The sequence below is a fragment of the Eufriesea mexicana genome, unplaced genomic scaffold (assembly GCF_001483705.2).
Source record: "Eufriesea mexicana isolate 0111107269 unplaced genomic scaffold, ASM148370v2 scaffold3966, whole genome shotgun sequence".
Classification (NCBI taxonomy): Eukaryota; Metazoa; Arthropoda; class Insecta; order Hymenoptera; family Apidae; genus Eufriesea; species Eufriesea mexicana.
Genome location: NW_016911967.1, coordinates 72,332 through 92,787, shown reverse-complemented (window position 1 = coordinate 92,787; position 20,456 = coordinate 72,332). Strand labels below are relative to the sequence as shown.

Here is a 20,456-nt window from a genome sequence, read left to right as displayed (position 1 = left end):
TGAACATGCTTAATAATAGTGTAATTAAACTCACATAATTACAAGGTGACAGTTATATGGTAATTTTCGTTTTTATTTTATATAATTTTTATATTTACATTTTCTCAAATTTTTTATGAGTTGAATTTTTTGTTAATTAAGTAAATGAATACACTTTAGACATTTCTAGTATCGTTGATTTTAACAGTATGCTTACACGACTATCGATCATAAGCTCGATACCACCTCTTAAAGAATTATTTTACAGAAATTTGACGTGTAGAGAGGAATTATTGTTTCTATCGTAATTAACACAATCACTCTTAACTTTGGAGTTCTTTATGCTATTTTAAATATCCTCATTTTTAATTCATTACTTAAAATTTTATTTCTTATGTACACTTCTTAGTGCATTATCGTTATATCTCTTTTTAACGCTTGAAATATTAATTAAATCTGATTGGAGTACTATACTACGCGCAGAGAAATGGCAGTTACTTGTAACTTGTAGATACAACCGTTTACTTGCTATTTCTATAACACTGAAAGAATGATCTTAATTCCAAATTTCCAATTGTTTGTCACTAACTAAATCGTGAAAAAACATACTATAAACATGTATTCTATTTGTACATAGATTAATCTAATTCCTATGATACGCATGTACATAACATAAATATGAACTTCATGGAAACAGTTCTTATTAAAACGTGTAATATATAAAAATAATACATAATAATGGTGGTAATTAAGAATTAAACTTATGATCCATAGTATAGTTAAGTATTATTCAAAATTTTCGAGCTACATAAAAGAAATAAAATTTATACAAGTTGGAAACGTGTTTGGGCACCCCTTGCACAAAGAACCGTAAGAAGAAAAGAAATATGGCGTGTTTACTTGTAGACGATACGACAGTTCGGCCGGATTCGCAGATACATAGTTTTGTACTAATTTCCTAAAATGAAACGAGTGTTTTACTATATCTATTTACTGTACAAGTGCGTTTCATTCGACGCAAAGTATTACTTGAAAGCCTTCACATCAGATCTGTGTAAAGATTTGATATTTTGAATACCTGAAGTTTAAATCGAGTCGTAAAGTCGAATGAAAATTCGAGAAATATCATTTCACTTTGCATTTTATTCAGTGTTTTATGTATTTCTCGTTCCCCCTTTATTCGTGATTTTACTTATCACTTCGATAATATGTCACGTTTTAGAATGTTTATAACAACAATAATAATTCTGGTTACTTCATTTCTCTTTTCCTTCTCCCAATTAGCGGTATAATAATTTTACAAACGATCTTGGAAGCGAAAGTTACGAAAATATAACAGTGAGTTGACCAAGCCTTCTCGAAACAATTATTCGATATGGAAATAATTTATCTCTAAAATTATGAGAACGATCTTACGAGTGACCTTCTTACGCGTCGATAATCATCGTTGATCGAGAAATTACAAGTAAAAAGTTACTCGTAACGATCTTGTAACGATACGTGTTTACTGTTAATTCGCTAGTCAGTTTAATTAAGTTTACCTTAACAATGTATACGATTACCAATTAAGAATAATTACTTCAGCGATAGTTATCATCGATGAGTTAGTTTCTTACAACGAACCACGTTATCTCTTAACGGTAATATAGTTATAAATTTAAAACGATTTAATAGTAGACCTTCGAGTATTTTAACATGCCACCTCGATATTTCTTTTTTTCAATTGAATAGCGAAACGATTTTTAATACTCGTTAAGGGATCAAACGGTGCTTTCAAACAGTTTTACACTCCACTTATCACGCTCGAATTAGAACACGAGTTCCTCGATATATCCGTATATTAGTACAAGCACTCGTTCAGAGTCAACTGTTTGTTCATAATCGTAAGAGGGTAAAACAGTGTATTAATCGATGTTTTAAAAGATTACAACTAATGATCGCCTATTTCTTCCTGCCTGTCTCTCTTTCTTTCCTTCGAGTTACGATTCGATAAATGAACGTGTAATATGTGCTCGAAGTACAGGCTTCGTGTAGTAGAGCTTAGCTCAACGAGCTGAAGTGGATTTTATTGCACGAAGTACATATCACGTTTCTTTGTTAAACAAAATGTGTCGAAGATAATGGTGCAATAGAAAAGAGAGTGTATTTCATAATAGCAAATGAAGAAATTACAAATTCCAATCAATCATATATCTACTTCCAAATCCGTCAAAGTATTCATGAAACAATCCTTCTGTATTTAAAGAAATTTTCTTAACTGCTATTACAGTTACCATTTACTTAATTCATCGCTTAAAAACAATCTTATTTATCTCAGAAAATATCATTCCAACATCCTCAGTCATTCCTAACACCCTCTTCTTAATTGCACCAAGATTCTCCACCCATCTCATACACCTTTGAACCCTCGATCTCTATCACCGTTCTATTAATTAGAACAACAGCCTGGAAAGAAACGAGCTTATCAAAGATTTATGAATCAACCTTCGACCTTCGGTAACAAATATTCCTTTCATTCCTATCTCTGGAATGCATCCAATTCATTGCATCCCTATCGATCAGAAACCATCCTTCGCGTCCTCTTTCAGTCAGCGTCTCTTCGGTTCTCACCCGGTATCTTCTCACCAAGCATCGACGTTTCCGTTTCTTCGAGCCACGCCGCGATCGATTTCCACGACAGCTTAAATGTACTCGGCGAACATTATCCAGTATGTTACGTTTAATACCGCAAATAGGAAAGGGAAGAAGACTCGGGATACCCGATCGATGTTTAGAGCACGCATTCGCGCTCTCTGTGCAGGTGTAGGGCCTGGCGGTGGACCGGCTGACGATTTCTGCGATCGACCGGATAGCAACATTGCGTTCTCCTGCGTGACAACGATCACAACTTGAACCGCGGCTGTGCAGACAATGCTTCTGTGCCTCGGAGACTCGGAGAGATGAATGCGTGGTTGATAATGCGACGTATCTCGTCTCGATGATTCTTTCCTTTTTTCCAGTAATTTTCTAGCGAAGATATTACGTGGATTTTTCGTACAGTTTGCTTCTTTAGTTTTGAAGACTCAATTAAGGAAAAGAACTTTCAATACCAGTATTTCAATGATAACTATTAATGAACCACCCGGCAAACTTAAAATTCTAAATGAGAACCGAGAAATCTAATCAAATTAGAGTCACTACTAGAGTCAGCTATACCTTCTACAAACGTCAAAATCAATCCTTTGAATCGACTTACATCTATCTAAATATTCATTTCAGCAGATTCGGTTAAAGAATTCAATCTAATGTTCCTCGATGAGTATTGGGATATATAACTTCTTTCATGCTCTTTCTCCGAGGCACAGAAGCTGTCTGAGTCATTCAGATCTTCATCCAGGCGTTACCTTAGTAGCGATGTCAAAGATTTTATCTAGCTTCGCAGAATCTGTGCCGCTGGAAGATGGCGGTGCAGGCGGCGGCGCCGGTTTCGGAGGAGTATCCGAGTCACCGAGAACGATGTTCACCAGGCAATACTCCATCAACGCCATGAACACGAAGACCGTGCAAACTGACATGAACGCGTCCACGGCCTTTAGATATGACACAGGAGGTAATGACGCTTGACTCTTCGCATGCTGCGTCGAAAGGGTCAGCAAGGAAGTTACGCCCAGTGTCACTCTGGCTGGCGCCGCTTCCGGTTTTATCCAAAACGAGACCCACTGCACAGGATGAGACGAGAACAATCGATTTTATTAGATTGATTGGCGAGTTTTATTACCTTCTTCCACTTTACTCTTTTAGGAGAAATCAACTATACACTCTATCTTATTTACGACACTGACAAAACGGTTTTCTAAAATTTGAATCATATTTTATACCCAAACTTACCGACATAATAACAATCAGACAGGTAGGAATGTAAGTATGAAACAAGTAGTAGCCAAGTCTACGTTTCAGGACGAACACTACCTCAAGACAAGTGAAGTTACCTGAACACCAAGAAATTTCTGTTAATTTCACAACCATAAATTCCATTACCCACGCTTAACTGTAAATCTTTCTTAAGCAATTACTAGCCTATAATTTCCACCGTCTCTAAATGTTATTACCATTCACAACCTAATGCAAAGGTACGTCAAACACTGACATCTAACTTCCAAGAGACACCATTCACGTGAAAATGAATTCAACCCTAAACCAAGCCAAATCTTCGTTCACATCCCTTCTCCACTCTTCGAGCCATTTTTAAAACTGTTAATTAGGAAGGAGAATAGACTTCTTTCTTTCTTTCACAAAATGACGTCGACATGGAGCGTCACTTACCCGTAGAATAGACCTGTGTGCAATCGGCTGTGTAATTTTTAACCAGTTGCAGTTGCGGCAGCTCGATGTTCTCATCGACGACGAGTGGTACGTCAGGATCCCACTGGAAGATCATTTCATCCGTCGTGTGCGACACTGTTGACCGAGTTGTATTGTCCTTGTGAAATCGCACGGCATTCAGTCCGCGAAACTAAAGGAATATTCATGCGGGTCTACCGTTTCGAAATGATACACAATTTCGATCTCCTTTCGTGCGATTCAACTCGATTGATGCTAATATTGGACATCTTTTGGGAGTATTATCTCTCCTTTTTTTTTTTTCTATCAGCGACACCGCGTTTTCAATGGAATGATCTTTGACGATTTGAAGATGAGACTGTATGTAAAATAAGCCGCGAATTGGATGGAAAATTGGAACACTGACAAAAATATAACGTTAAAAGAATGAATTAGAGTGTACAGGATAAAAGGTGTAAGAGGAAAATGAGGAATGACGAATCATTATGCTAATATACTATTTTGCTACGGGTAAAGTGAATATTCGGAAGCTGATTTGTATGGAACGTGTTACTCACAACTTTCCATTTGTAGTTTACACTCCTGTGTGTCGTGAGGGTAGATCAGGAAGTTCATGGCACAGGACAATTTTAACGTCAATCTGAAAAGTGATACAATATTTTATTATATTGTGATAATTAACATTTTAACAACGGTGTAATTGAATCTTACGATAAAAGAACATAGAATGAACATAAGAGAATTTTGAATTTTGTTTCTTACTTGACCATGTATAAAATAGTTTTGTCTTTGTACAACCATAAGTAATGATTCGGTATAGTCATCGTTTGAAAAGTCACTGATTTGGCATTCTTAAAGAACGAATCTGGTCGCCACATATTCTTCAACCAGTCCACTTCCAGTAATCTTAAATAACACAGTTCAAAGATTTTTACATAATTTATAAATTAACAAAAATGTGAGATATGGTTTTTGCAAATTTAATTCCATATCTTATTGATATATTCGAATATATTTAATAGAATTTATAATCACAATTTTAAGTACCTATATTCGGATGTCATATTTTCTGGTAATCGTAGCCTGTTGTCTTTCCAAGTTTGAGCGAAGAATATATCAGCTGCATAGGTCTGGAAGAATGAATCACGAAGATGGACAATTTAAAACTGAGTCTCGATTATTTATTAAAATCAAAATAGTGTAATACACTAAATAAAATGTCTCAATGGAACCTTTCTTCGTGTTTCACGTTTGCAATTGAAGAAAATTTTCTGAATCCATTTCAACTCGAGTTCAACATAAAAATCAATAAATTATAGGAATCTTTCTTTCAAAGCTTGAGATTGTATTCGTGCTAATTCTATAAGCAGATTCAGTACGGTGTTATATTTTCAATGGATTAAAGAGGTCTTTTAATTTAAGCAATGCACGATACCATCGAATTCTCATCTATGGAATCAAGACCCATAACAGTGACGTGGAAATAAACCACGGTCGCTTGTCCATCCTTCTTTGGTGGTCGCATTTTGTCGTACAACTTGGGGTCTTCCGGTAGAAGATCGAAGAACTCCAAGCTCCTCCTGAAATTTCGAGTCACAACTTCAGTAAACTTCAAACACTACGTTAATCGAAGCACACGTAGTTTGTACAAATTATCACATAGACATTTCAAACTAATACAAATTAATAAATGAAAAATTATTCCTATATCGAAATATATCAACACCAGAATTTTGTAACGAAACAAGAACGAAACGTAAAAAGTATTTCTACTAAATTCAATTTTCTTTTTTAATTCACTTTTATAAATTTGTATAAAGTATTTCACAGTTTGGGAGAAGAGCAGAATTTCATTACGCGTTTTATTACGTATTTCATTGTTTGTTAATGCACTGTGCACGAAACATACAGAGAAGAAAACCACAAGAGAACTTCACAAAAATTTGGAGCTGTTTTCCGACACCCTCTCGCGTTTATTGCACTTTGTTGATCATGTTTTCGACTGTTTTAAGCACGTACAGTGTGGTTCGCGATGTTTTAAATATTACATTACCACAACTGCTTTCTTTCATTGCAAATATTATTAAATAATTATTTTTACATGTAAGATTCTTGTTAAATTTGAGATAATAGTTTTACCACACGTTACACATCACACTTTACCGATTCCACTGTAATTTCATTTGGTATTTCAAACTTTTACCTTCGAATTTATCGAAAGTCTTCGATTCAGGATCCTCACTTACGATTTTGAAACTAGCTAAACTAAATTTTCTTTAATTTTATGTATCTATCGATACTATTTTTTACGTGAAAAGTGTATAAAAATTAGTCATTAAACTTTTAATTGAGAACTTAATACAACGAAAAAAAATCCGCTAGAAATAGTTAGGAGAAAACTTCACACTATGATTTTCTACATACCCTATCATCAAAGAATATTATAAATTTATATATATCAAGAAAACAGAAAGAAAGGACAGAAAGTACAATTTTATCTCACTTTTCTCACGAAAAAAGGAAACCTTTCTAAAACTATTACTATCTCCAAGAAGATAGTACAAACTTCCTTCTCAAGAGCTAACAAACTACCTCCTAAAAAAGGAAGCAAACGCAAGTAAATGTAACTACAGAAATTACAATCCCAAATTGCATGATTTTGACACCAGAAAATCCCATATCTATAGGAATCTTCCTTGACCAAAAATTCTCCTTCCAAACCCCCTTACTCTCTACTCATAAACCAAGAGTACCAAGAACCATAAGGTCGCCAATAATAAGACCAAATGACTCTGATAAGAAACGTCGTCAACAAGATATCAAGATTCACACGGGTCTCGATACATAAGAAGCATAAATCCAAGGAGAGGATCAGGCCTCGCGGAGACTTGGGTTAAGATGGCCGACGAGATGGTCGGGTCGGCCGGGAAGACGGAAGAGGAAGAGGCAAACGGAGAAGAATCTTACTGAGCGTCCGCGGTGCGTCCAAGCAGGAGAAGAAGCACGACCGAGGAAAGGATTGCGGAAACCATGCCGCCTCCATGTGTCTCGTCCATCGACATCCTTGGTCGATCGCTTCTCAGCGCATCTTCCTCGCAGCAGAAGCGGAAGGAACCGATTTGCCGGGGAACAGCGACAGCGGAAACGTGCGGCGTTCCTTACGAAAGACGACGAGAAGACGTCGAGAAGTCGAAAAGAGAAAAGAAAGGGGAAAAAAGAAACTGTGCGATGGCCCTTCGTCGAAGACAGGGGCTCTCAGCTGGCCCCTATACCTCTTCTCTCTTCCCCCTGATCGTTATTCCCCGAATCGCGAGGACGTGCAACCGTCGACTGACTTCTTCAAACGACTTTGCCGAAGCTGCAGAATCCTCATCGTCGCTGGTTAGAGAGGCAGAGGTGGAGGTGGATGCTCGTTGGTAGCGGTGGTGGTGGCGATGGAGGTGGTGGACCAGCGAGCAGCATCGGATGCACACACCGATATACTTCGCTGCCACCCCGCCGCTTCTTCCTCTTAACTCGATACAGAGGGATGAAGAAAAGGTAGGAAGGGGAAACTCACTCTCTCGCGTGCTTGGTGACGTATACGGGGAACGAAGACAGGGGTTGGAAAGGGTCGAGAGAATGTACCAGCGCGAGGACCGGTGTTAGAAAGAAGTGGTGGTAATCCCTGGTGGGACCGTAAAGCGTCACGATGGTTCCAACGACACGAATTTACCCCAATGCGGTATGTCCGTGGTATCCTCCGCTCTAGATGCTCGCCTCGAACACACTTCGACGCTGTACGCTAATTGCGACGATAAACGCTAAAAGGGGTGGAATAACGCACGATCGAGTGGAGAACACCCGGATAGATGAGAGGACCACGCGATGTTTTAATCTATGTTGGTATGCGAAAATTGTCATTATGATGGGGGTATCCCTAAATTTTCTATCTTTTTTTCTTTTGTAAGTTTGCAGAGAAGTTATAGATGAAGTGTTTAACATTTTTAAATAATTGGGGGCGAATTCGAGGGGGCAAATTATCTGATATACTTTGGTTATGTTTCAATTAGTATTGGAAAGGTAATTGAATTTTTCATTACACTGTTGGATTAGTGCCTATATTTTTAAGCACTAAGCACTAATCACTAAGCACTAGATTCTACAAAGAAATTCCTATATATGTAGTTCTATTCAATCACATAATTAATACCCTATGCGTATTCATTTAGCATTATATTGATACTCAATGACTTTTAGTCTATGTTCACAGAAATCAATGAAGCAGAAAATTGTTTTTATTGCCAGAGACTCATTAGCAGGATTCATTGGACACAATGAAAACGTATCCGTTCGTTCCAATCCTCCACGGAGTTGGGTGTAAACGAGCGGTGAAGAACAGAATATCAAAGCACGACTGTGTTTCTTTGATGTAGCAACTTAAAGACGAGAAGAAACCAAAACCACTTCTATTTTCTACATTTTCTAACAAGATTCTCTAACAAGATCTCTCCGTTGGATATGAAAAAAGAGGATCAAATATACTTAGTATAATTATCTCATTTTTGATGTAATTAAAGAAGTAATCATGGACCAAGATATCTCACCTTTATTTTTACTAGGACACCTGATATCACTTCCAAAACTTCGGATAAACGACGTCGCGTCGCTAGTATTTCGGCCATTTCCTGATGAAAAGACACGAAAAAGTGAAATTTCTCGTCTAAAGATTCGAGATAAAAATTAGTTCGCTAGACGTCTCGTTTGCAAATACCACAGCTACTAGCAATGTAAAACATAGTATATACGTATACCTATTGCATACTCAAAATCAAAAACTCTTTGTATCGATCAATTATTCCTTCAACGACTTTTGATTATAGACATTAAGGAACATACTTTTCATTCACGGATATCAAAGGATTAAAGCAAAGATCCTTCCATCGTTATTCCTCAGCTACTCAAGCTCTCAGAGTTGGACCACATGGTGATCGAAAATCGAAGACTCGATGATCTACAGAACAGAAAAATGACCCAAGAGACCATGAAAAGACGGGAAAGGTAGAGAAGGAAGCAGACAGGGCACAGAGGAAGAACGTCATGCATGAGGAAGAGAAAGCAGAAGAATCGTGGTGGAAAGAAAGGATCTTGCAGTTTCTCCTCTTGCTGTCGCCACCCTTCTTGAGGGTAACTCTCAGAGACGTTAACTACCGTGCTATTTGAAGACATCGTCGTCGACCGACGGGACACGCCGCTCGATATATCGATCCTCGAAAATTGTGCCGCGAATAGAATGCTACGTGTTCGCGCCGCTCGTACATCGTGAAGTGGCCGCTCTTCGAGAAGGTATATATACACGCACAAGCTCGCGCGAGCGCATATACATGTGTGTAGTCACTTCCCAGAAATTACATATATCTGCAAGAACACGCGGATACGTAGTCCAAAGGGGTGGAGGAAAAATACCTAGAAGAGACGGCAATAGGTAAGAGAGTCCTTTTCGACACTTTCTGTGGAATATATAGTTCCGTAACGACGTCCCTATTGGTCGTTAATGGGAATTATAAATTTATACGAACCACGAAATGAAAAATAATAGAAGACCTTTAAAAGAAAAAAAGAAAAGGGAATTCTTACGATTAAAATTGTGGCAATGAAATCACAAACTCTTTCAGCGACACTCTATCATTTGTGAAAGAAACAATGTTACAAGATACTCACTCTCTTCCTTTGTTTATGCATTTCCCTTTTATTCCCATATTTAAATTCAAATGTTACTTAATTATCAATAAATTATGAAGTCAAAGCAAGACCTCGTATGTAGAAAATAGAAAGTGAAGAGGGGGATGATTAAGTGTCGAACTCATGCGGTGTATCTTAGTATAATGATACACTTCTTTGTAGGGATGACTCGACATCAAAGGTGGCCTTGATCCTTATCAATAATTCCCAGAAATTTTGCATTATCATCGGCGGCTCAAGCAAGGCTATTGTTGTTCTTAATTCTAAGTCATCGTTTTATGTTCACCCTTTTATGATTAACATCATTATTTCTATCAAGAAGTTCAAAATACATCTATTCTATTCTTTATATTAATTAATTTAAAAATTATTATTTCTTGTCTATTGGCTATTACTATTTCTTAGCTTATAATTGAATAATCATTGCACGTAATTATTCTCATTAAAAGAATAATATCGATAAATATCATTAACAGAGAAGCAGTCGAGGATAATCGAAATCAGTGTTCTACCTTGAAATGATACTTCTTTACCACGTGACACGTGAGGGTGAAGCCGTGGTCGTTCTCATTAGTACCGTCACAATTAATAACATTACCTCCCTCTAACATCTTCATATTTTACGTAGATTCGTGAGCCATGTCATGATGACGTTTACAAGAATTCACTTGGCAGAATTTTATAGATTTCCGTATCTTCAACAGGGTAAAACGAAACTTCCGTTTTAAAAAATTGAGGGCTTACTTTTAGCCCTCTAAATTAATCTAACAACCCTTATTCTTAACGTACAACGAACCTTTCATTCTAGAAATTAAAAATGTTTATTTTTAGTAGAAATTAATTTTTAATTTTTAATTTTATCTTTATTTTTATATGCACATATATATCTTTATTTAAAGAACTGTAAATCGTAAAAGTATCCGTTTTATAACTATGAAAAGTAACGTTATTTATTAAAATATTAAAAACATGTAATAAATGTCTAAAATTAGTCAGTTTAAGAGGAACTTGAATAGAGAATACGTATAAAGTACGAAATCGTGAAAAAGTAGAAAATTAGCATCATCGTGTAATTAACGAATAATACTTGGTCAGGGTGAATGTATTTACATTTACCTTGACCTCGTGACATTACCTTGAGAATGATAAGAACGAATTCCTTTTCCCTTCACTGATTCTAAGTCGTAGTATCGACCAGTCTCTTTGAAAAGCGCGTTTCCACAATGCCTTTCTAATTGTCGAGTGCTGGATGGGATATGGCAACACTTTGGCGGAGACATTGCTACACAAGGATTCCTTGAAGAAAGAAAATTATCGGGAAAAATCTAAAATTCTAAACATATTCGCGAAATATTTCTTCTACTTACTAACTAAATTTCATTAAATTCTTGTTAAAACCATTATCTCTTTTTTCATGCGAGTATCTTTGTGTAAATCTTCATTGAATTTAATGCTATTGTCAGAGACTTTAAAGCTTGGCCATGACTTTTAGAGTGAACTTTATGTTTTTACAAAAATTAAATATAATATAATTCAATCTTTGATGAAGGAAATGAGGAACCTTTGAAACTCTCCTGATAAATCAATTTGGAATCAATATATGTATTTAGGGACCAGAAACAGTAAAAAATATTAATAGAAACTAATATAAAGTTAATAAAAAATGTTATTTCACATCCCTAAAACAATAATTTGCAGTCACAAAGAAAATTTCAAGGAAGATGATCCAATGCTGTATCTAAAGTAAAGTAAATGAACCATACACGTCGATTTCATAAATTACTATTCTGCGTATGCATTATCATTACTATTATCACTGCTATAGCTAGAAAATATGGATGACTTGAAAGTCTCAGTAGACAAGTAGGAGCTAGATACAAGAGTTCCCAGAGCGACTCCATCTCGTCGCAGGCGCTGCAAGAATTCCCTTATTTCGATAGAATAAAATAGATATTTATCGATACTTGTCGATTCACAGCAATAATATGACAACTATGACACATGCCAGAATCCGATATATATTTCGATGCGTCTCGTGACGTCATTTTTCGTAGTACTGACGTCGATACTGCGGCTGGCTGCCGTTAGAAAGGAAAGAGCCGAGAAATGGATTGCTGAAGGAGCGGTTCGAGTGGTTCACGGCATTCTGCTATTCCCAGTGGTGTTGCAGGCCCAATGACCTGATTGTCGAGGTAAAAAGAAGCTGCTCTCGATGGTTCGTTACCACGAGCCCCCGACACGACGATGATGTCTGCGTTATTTCCAGAAGCGAAAAGTGTCCCGCCTATCGCGCCACTTTGGATACGATTCATTTTTCCATTCCTTCGACGTCGTTTTATCCTAGTGCCTTGCACGTCTTGCCGGCTCCAACGGACAGATTCGACGAACGTGAATTGGAAATTTTGCACGACGCTTGGGGATACTTGGATGACTTGGAGACTTGGATGGTTGTTCAAGACACTTGTATAGCGTATTGTAGACATATCGTAAAATGGTATTTTTAGCTGGAGGAACTTTTTTGAGAAAGTTTTGGAGAAGGAGGATGATTTGATCACTTATGAAATTTCTTCTTCTTCGTTGTTTTACATTTTATGAGTTAACAGTGAGTGAGCACCTTTCTTCCTCAAGTATCACTATCATTGAAAGTACTATAATAGTGAATATAAACATAAAACCACCTGATTCTTCCTGAAAAAGATCTTTCATTCGTATAAGGGAATACTGTACTGTTAATAGAATGCCATATTATTTTCATAAATTTTTTTAAGATTAATAAAGACGAAGATTTCAACTTATCTTAAATTGTCAAACTTCTAGTATATTCTTTCCTCATTTTAGCATATCATTAAAGGTAACTTTTGTTTCGTCTTCCACTGGAACACGATTCTTCCTCAAGCTGTTAAACACTTTTTTTTCGTACTGGGTTAAGGTCCCCGGATAAGAAAAAAGCGATTATCGGAACAAGATCACCGTATTATCGAATTTAAAGATCTATATTTGACTCACTCGAGAAAGAGCGCGGGTAGGAACGTTTAAAAAATCGAACTCGTCTCAAGTGGCCGAAGTGTTGTCAGCTTCTCTTCGATCACCAGCGACGAAGCATTTACGTCAAAGACTCTATGACGTCACTCAACGAGTTACAATGTCAGTTAAAACGTTAAATATCCAACATTCTTTTTTCTTTCCTTGCATAAAATACATTTATTTTGAAGAATTTGTAAAAATCGGCGTAGAAATGTATTGTGATCCCAGGACCCTATTTTGTACAGAAACATAGAGAAAATATAAAAGAAAAATATTCTAATTTCAAAATAGGATATTAAAAATTAGAATAATATTTTAGAATACTAGAAATTAGAATTTAGAATGATATTTCAAATTAGAAATTAGAATAATAATAAAATAAGCAAAGGTTACCTAACTTTATTTAATGAGGAATTAGAAAATAATTCTTACCAAATTATAAAATCACCTACTGCTGAATTATCTAAAGTACTATCTATTAAATGAATAATATACATCGATTTCTGAAATGTATTCGAATGAGGGTTTATCATGGATGTCGATGCATGAGTATTTACTTACGTTTACTGTAATATCACATTTTGAAAAATACTATAAAACTGACGTCATGTCTGATACGTATTTCTAATTATAACGTAGCCCCTTGGACGAGAATGTCGTAATATCTACGATCTTCAAAAATATGAAATATGTCTTCACCTATAAATAGATAGCTGGTACTTAATGGGTTAAGCATCGTGTTGTCAGCTCGGCGTATTGATCTCTTATGTAATTCATTCTGTTTTGACGACCGTAACCACTTCTTTCTTCTAATTATGCACTGCTCGAGTATATCAACTGCGTTGTAATTAATAAATGAAGTACCTTTGCACCTTCTTTAATTGATGGTCAACACCGTCTTTGCGTTAACGAGGATAAATTTGGTTAGGTTTGACGTCTTACCGCGCGTTCACTGAAGATCGTTCCACTTTACGATCGATACTCGATTTCGAGAGAAGGGGCAAATGCGATATTTCACTCGCCAAACTCACTTCCTTCAATCGAAACTGTATTCAAAGGTTAAATAAGAAAGATAAAAGTACATATAACCCATTCAATTAATGTATGTAAGTACGTATACCACAAAAATATTATTATTGTTATACTGTTTCAATAATTATATTTAACGAGTCTGTTATTGTAACTAACTTATGTTAAATATAGTATTATTTTAACAGGATCATCAGTATTGACAATATTATAGTTACTTACCTTTTATAATCAAGTTAAAGGAAGGTATAGAATCCTTGTATTTCAAATAATCATATACAAAAGTGTACATTTACATACTATATCTCAACTCGTTTCTCAATATCGAACCAATTTTTCAGGTTAGGAGTTATTGATTCGATATCGATTGTCGAAGCAACAATTGATGTAACAGTGATCTGCGTAACGACGGCCGTTACAATAACGATCGATAAAGTAGTAATTGATAAAACACCGATGCAAAAACGATCGACGTTCACACGTCATGGTCAAATAAGATTAAGGAAAACGGGTTGGAATATCCTGCGGTCGGTTGTACACGATGACACACGTCGTCGCGGTGGTGTTTTTGCGAACGTCAGCGGAGATACTCTTGGCCGAGGCACGTCGAGAAGTACGGTCGGGTGCGGAGGGACACCGGTCGGGCTTAGCTTGCCGTTGGAGGAGCGTTTCGAGGCAGCTGGAGACGATGCACGATAAGCACGCCCGTTCCTCTTTCTTCTGACCTCACGCCGTTTTTCATCCCCCCGGCCGGGCCGAAACCCACCCCCACGACCCGCCTGCCTATTATTTTCGACCGATTGCCAATTGTCGTGCAACTGCCGACGTAGGTGCTCCTGCTGGATGATTCCAGCTTGCTGCAGAGGATAACAGGACTCCTGGAACGATCGCTGCCACTCGATCCTGGAATTTTCTGTCACTCCAGTTATTGCCTCTTTCGTCTCTCTTTTTAACTTTATTACTGGTAAGTTTGGCACTGAATTTTAGAAGTATATAACTCTTGAATCGAATGAACTTTTACTACTAATACACGATTGAAGTTATGAAATTTTGTAATCTCTTTTGTTCTATTTTTCTTTTTAGGATGTGTTGATTTTATGCAGTATTTTGTTCAGTTGATTTCCATTTCTTCTTTGATTTTTGGATACTGGTGAATACTTATTGGAAATTTACAAATTCAATGTTAGAAATTTAGGAAATTACAAATAATGGTAAATAGCAGAAATTTGATGAAATTTTTAAGTCTATCCTGTATTATAAAATAATTTCAGAAATTCATTTTGCTATTGTAGGGCATATAAAAGAAAGTTCGTTCACTAAAATTGAAATGCTATAGTTAAAGTAAGAAAAATGTTAAATCCACCAAAATGTTCATAATGAATTACCAGAAGATCTCGATTAAAAGTAATCGAAATTAATAAAACAGGAAAAATGAGAAAAACAATAATCGATCGTCGATCGAACGAAGAGTCGGTAGTGGCCGATGACGCGCAAGATCACCCTGTTACCTCGAGATTTCGAGGTCGATCACGTCCTCGTCCCAGAAACCCAGGGATGAGGATGCACTCTCCGTTTATCCCACGGAAAATGGCATACTCGGCTACTTGAATTAATTATCTCGTTGCGTCAAACATCTGACATTTTTTTTAAGTGTTTACGCTTGTAAAGTTAAAGAATCAACTGAAACACTATCGCATTATCTTCAAACCATTTAGGATAACTACTTAACATTAAATTTAAAATAAACCATTCTATAAAATACTATAATTTTGCTATTAATCATGCAGTGCGCACATTGATAATCAAAAAAGGACAAAGATTACAAAAAAATTAAAAGTCGAGAAATCAAAATTAAGACACGTTAACCACCTGCTTTGTCTACTACTTTAAATGAAGGAAATACATAGGGGCTATTTGAAATTAAATGTTTCTTTGATGCACAATTTTTTATCATTGAATCATAGTGCAAAGGATTAAGTGCTGCGAAAATAACTTAAGTCTGAAGCTTCTTCTGTTACCTGAATTCATATTTTTTCAAGTTTCTTCGTGATAAGCAGCCTGAAAAAGTCTATCAGAAATTAAATTTTTGCACGTAACACAGAGACGAAAGAAACAGAAATGCTTGACAATAGTAAATGCTTTAATACGTATCTAAAATAAAGTTCGTATCTGAAATTGAACGAGAGCACTTAGGGTAAAGATCTGGAAAAAGTGACAGGAAACAAACAGACGATAAAAATCCAAGCACACGACAACCCTGTTCAGCCTTAAAATTTTATAAAACACAATCGTTTTGCGCGCGATACAATCAGTTCATCCGATAAACTCATCGTTAAGACTTCGATATTCTTAGCATTTAGAGAAAAAAAACCTAAAAATAGAAAAAATGACACTTTTTCTTTCCATGTTTCTCTTTTTCATTTTGCAACGCAATTCAATCCGGACTCGATCGCCCAAAACAGTGCTTGTAAAATTAAGAAAGTGACGAATTCGTGAAAATTGTCCTCGTACAAATAGTCTCACGCGTTTGATTAAACAACCCCCTTTCCCCCTGAAACGTTATTACGAATGTTGCGTCTTTGTTGTCGCGTTGGTATCTGTCCCTTCGCCATTTTTTTTCTTTCACTTCCGTTTCTGTTTCTATCATGATGAACTACCTCAGCTCGCGATCTTCGAAGCTAAATATTTCCACGGACATCAAGTGTGATTGTGTCTTACGCAATTGTACCATTAAAAAAGCATACGTGATCCTTCCAGACTTGAAAAATCTGCCAAACATCGCTTCAGTGTTTCATGCACGTCATTTCGTTCGTAATTAATTACAAAATAGGAATCTTTTCGTACAAGGTACGATATTTCAGTACAGTAATTCATTATTGAACAAAAATAAGAAAATATCGACACATATTAATTATGAATATGCTATACTAATTGGAAACGGAAAAATCATTGATTTACAGGTGAAGATCCAAATCTGGAGGAATCGATAGATAAACCATGAGTTACAGAGACGGTGCTAACAAATGTTTATGATATAGTACAAAGAAATTTGTGTACTGCTTTTCAACCGTGTGAAAACCAAAAAATCGACTGTACAAGTGGTCGTTTTTCTTTTGGGTACCTTTATACTCTGCAAGCGTATTGTAATTTCACAACTTGTGTGTATAGAACGCAACTATGCTTCCATGATCGACCTTCGTACCACCAAGACAGATACTAAATTCGTGTTGTGTACGAATGATTAAAAATTTTGATCTCTGCTTCGTTTTTTAAATTTCGTCTATTTTATTCATTTTTTTTATTTTTTTCTATTTTTATTTATTTTTTTTTATTTCGTTATTGATGATGATATATCGAATTTTATTTAGGAATGTTTGTGGTGGAAGGCAGGTTGGTAGTGCGAAGGTTAAAAGCGTACAACGAGTCCATTGGATTTTACATACACACATGTCTGTTTAAATTAACCCTTTTATTGCCAACAGCCAACATACTTTCCTTGCACTTATGCGAAACTGCCACTGCCATTTATATACATTTGGATTATTAATTAAATATTTTCCTACATTTACCTATAGAAAAGAAAACTCGTATTTCGTGTCCTCTGAGTTTGGAGAAAATAAACAGTAAAATGTTATACCACGTATTTGACGCTGTCAGTAAAAAGGGCTAATTCTCTCGTGACAACATACTGAATCGTCATATTCGCGTATAATGAACTTACTTTATTACAACGTTATAAATGATCGTTAGTAAACGTTTCTGAAAACACAGAAATATCGACTTATTTCGTGATATACAGTATGGACTGAACCGATAATATAATTGGAAAGAGAAGGATTGTTTTGAATAAAATTAATCTAGATCGTAAAATTCTTCATGCAAAACGTTTTGACTCGTTTAATAGTCCTACTGCTAAATGCAAAGAGTTCATGATATAGTATATTATTTTTTGAATTTTCCTTTAAAATATTATAAACTGTATATAAATCGTATACGTAGATTAAATCGAATTTATATTAAATTTTGAGATTGCTACTTTCCAAAATTAAGTACAGACATAATTAGTCGTACTAAATTTTTCCTTCATTTTTCTCAAAAGAAACACCCGATTCTTTCGATTCTATCCTCTCAGTCCACCCTGTATAACTTTTCCGAAATTTTCAACAGATCTTAGCAAACGTAAAACATCTTGCGGTCGTTGGCACTTTTCAAAGGAGCAACTCTAAAGAAATGTGAAAGGAATTGGGCCAAAGACACATTCGTTCCATCCGCGTACTCTCGAAATGCAATCAGTCGATGACGAATATAAAAATCGGTGAACTATCAACCTCGACGAGTATAACTAAATTTTGAACAAATGATTCGTCAAATGATATATTACCAGGAAAAGTTCTCCTCGTGATTCTCTTCTCAGCCTCAAATTGTTCTTTTTTTTTCTTTTCTTTAGCAACGTATATTATCACATAAAAGAGCCACTGATACATTAGGTCAAGAAGCGTCTGAGACTTTCGATCTCGACCCTTTATACTCGTTAATCGTGCTAATAAAATCGGCAACGTTCAAACGGACAGCGTAGAATAATTCGAACAACTAAATCTTCGACAGATAGCGCAGAATAATTCAGACACGTTCCTCTTTCTCTCACTGAAACGTCGGCGCTTAAATCCTCCGTCTGTCAACACAAATCACAAAGGTCCACGCGATCCTACGTAAAGGCTTTATAAAAATAATTATTGTCCTCGTGCGTTTCAATTTTCGTGTCTGATTAGCGAAGAATGCCCTAGAGTCTCTGCTCGATGCACTCGATTGAAGAAGCGAAAAGAAGAGAATTAAATCAACTCGAAACGCAAAGGGTCTGAGAGTCCCGCGTATTAAATCAGTCGCAGAATGTCTGTGAGTGGGAACTTAGACGAGAAACGTGTATACACGACTCTCTTAAGGCTCTCTACTAGATTAATCCGTTCAGAGTTCGAAACTAAAACCTATATAATCGAGAAAGAGACTGTACAAAAGGACGATTTGTATGTTTTTTGTCCAAGAACGTGTGATTCTACGATCACGTGTTCTGAAGTGTATAACGCGTGTAACAAGACAATTTGCATTAATTATTTTGGAACATAGTACGTGTTGAAATCCTATCGCGAACTCTGAACGTGTTAATCATTGGATACAGACTTCGATCGATCAATCGATCAATCGATCAAGAACGTCGATGCGGTCGTTAATACAGAACGCGTCGCTATACATGTACGATATTCGACAATGTAATTAATCGTGATCATCGTGTGACTTGCTAATGTGCATCGCGTATCGGAGCTTGCGAACTCGCTTCATAATTCCTATAAAAATGAATCCCTTGACGACGGTGACGACATTTAGAAAGTAAAAGGTAGAAAAATATATTGCATACGCCGCTTTACCCGTTTCTCTCTGATCTCGTGCCGCGTGGAGATATCCTTAGAAAGCTCCCGATCGTTCTCCACCATTTTCTTCCTCAGACCACCATCTTTCGTCTACTCACCGCGGGCACGCGCCAACTTGCGCGAAACTTTTGGTAAAATGGGAATGCGAATGTTTTTTTCTTCTTTTCTTTTTTAACAATCTCTACAAAGCTTGCTATAACGCTCTCTCACGCGTTTTCAACGTTTCCAACGTTCACGTTGTCTCTCTGGCCTCGAAGTACGATGGACCCCTATTTGCTTGTCCGCTTCCGGAGATTCTACGTTCTATTTGTACTTTACGGTTTATACTATCACTAACGATCGAACATTGTTGAATCGTAATTTTCTCCTTTAACAATGGAAATTTGTGGTATGAAAGTTAGACAAAGAAGAGAAATGATAGATGGAAATAGGTGAGAGAAAGAGGTAATTTAAGTGACAGAAATAATTGTACCTTGCCGAATGTAAATTGTGTCCTTTTGAGAAACGATTCTGTCAGCATTGCGCTTTGCATTGTTGAGGTTTGTAGGTATAAAGTGGTACAAGGTGCATTGATTTTGGCACAGTGTCCTGGGGTAAGACACTAGTACTGGTGGAAGATTCTGGTGAAAGATATGTGGCTTTTGGTGGATAGAAAATGTTGATACAAAATCTCGTAAATGGTAGCCGGATATCACTGATGTGCAATATTTGTGGATAAGATATTATTATTTATCTAACTCAATTTCTGAATATACCGATATCGAGTTAATATTGACATGTTGATTACACTCATGGCAATATTATACTTGGAATGTATAAATCATTGATAAAATAATACAATTTACAGCCTGTTAATATTGGTATATATGCTTTGATACAAAAAACGATACTTGTGTAAACTTTTCAAAAATTATTACAAACTCGAAAGCTGAATAGAAATACATTTTAATGCTGCTGTTT

General features: G+C 36.2%; 1 protein-coding gene across 7 annotated transcripts; it reads right to left on the bottom strand.

Moving 5' to 3' along the window:
- Nucleotides 1-2,338: 2,338 nt before the first annotated feature.
- Nucleotides 2,339-14,388, bottom strand: ort (glycine receptor ora transientless). 7 transcript variants are annotated; one of them, XM_017905576.1, is made up of 10 exons: nt 14,296-14,388; nt 13,744-14,090; nt 5,735-5,879; nt 5,347-5,429; nt 5,062-5,205; nt 4,857-4,939; nt 4,282-4,416; nt 3,847-3,947; nt 3,363-3,677; nt 2,339-2,846 (listed from the first exon to the last, which is right to left on the bottom strand). In XM_017905576.1, exons 3-10 carry the CDS (start codon nt 5,822-5,824, stop codon nt 2,661-2,663), a joined length of 1,137 nt encoding a protein of 378 aa, XP_017761065.1. In that variant the 5' UTR covers nt 5,825-5,879; nt 13,744-14,090; nt 14,296-14,388; the 3' UTR covers nt 2,339-2,660. The 7 variants fall into 7 exon arrangements, with proteins under 7 accessions (XP_017761065.1, XP_017761067.1, XP_017761071.1 ...); XM_017905578.1 differs by lacking the exons at nt 13,744-14,090; nt 14,296-14,388 and adding exons at nt 8,886-8,966; nt 9,178-9,253; XM_017905582.1 differs by lacking the exons at nt 13,744-14,090; nt 14,296-14,388 and adding an exon at nt 11,156-11,310.
- Between the last annotated feature and the right edge of the window lie 6,068 nt (nt 14,389-20,456).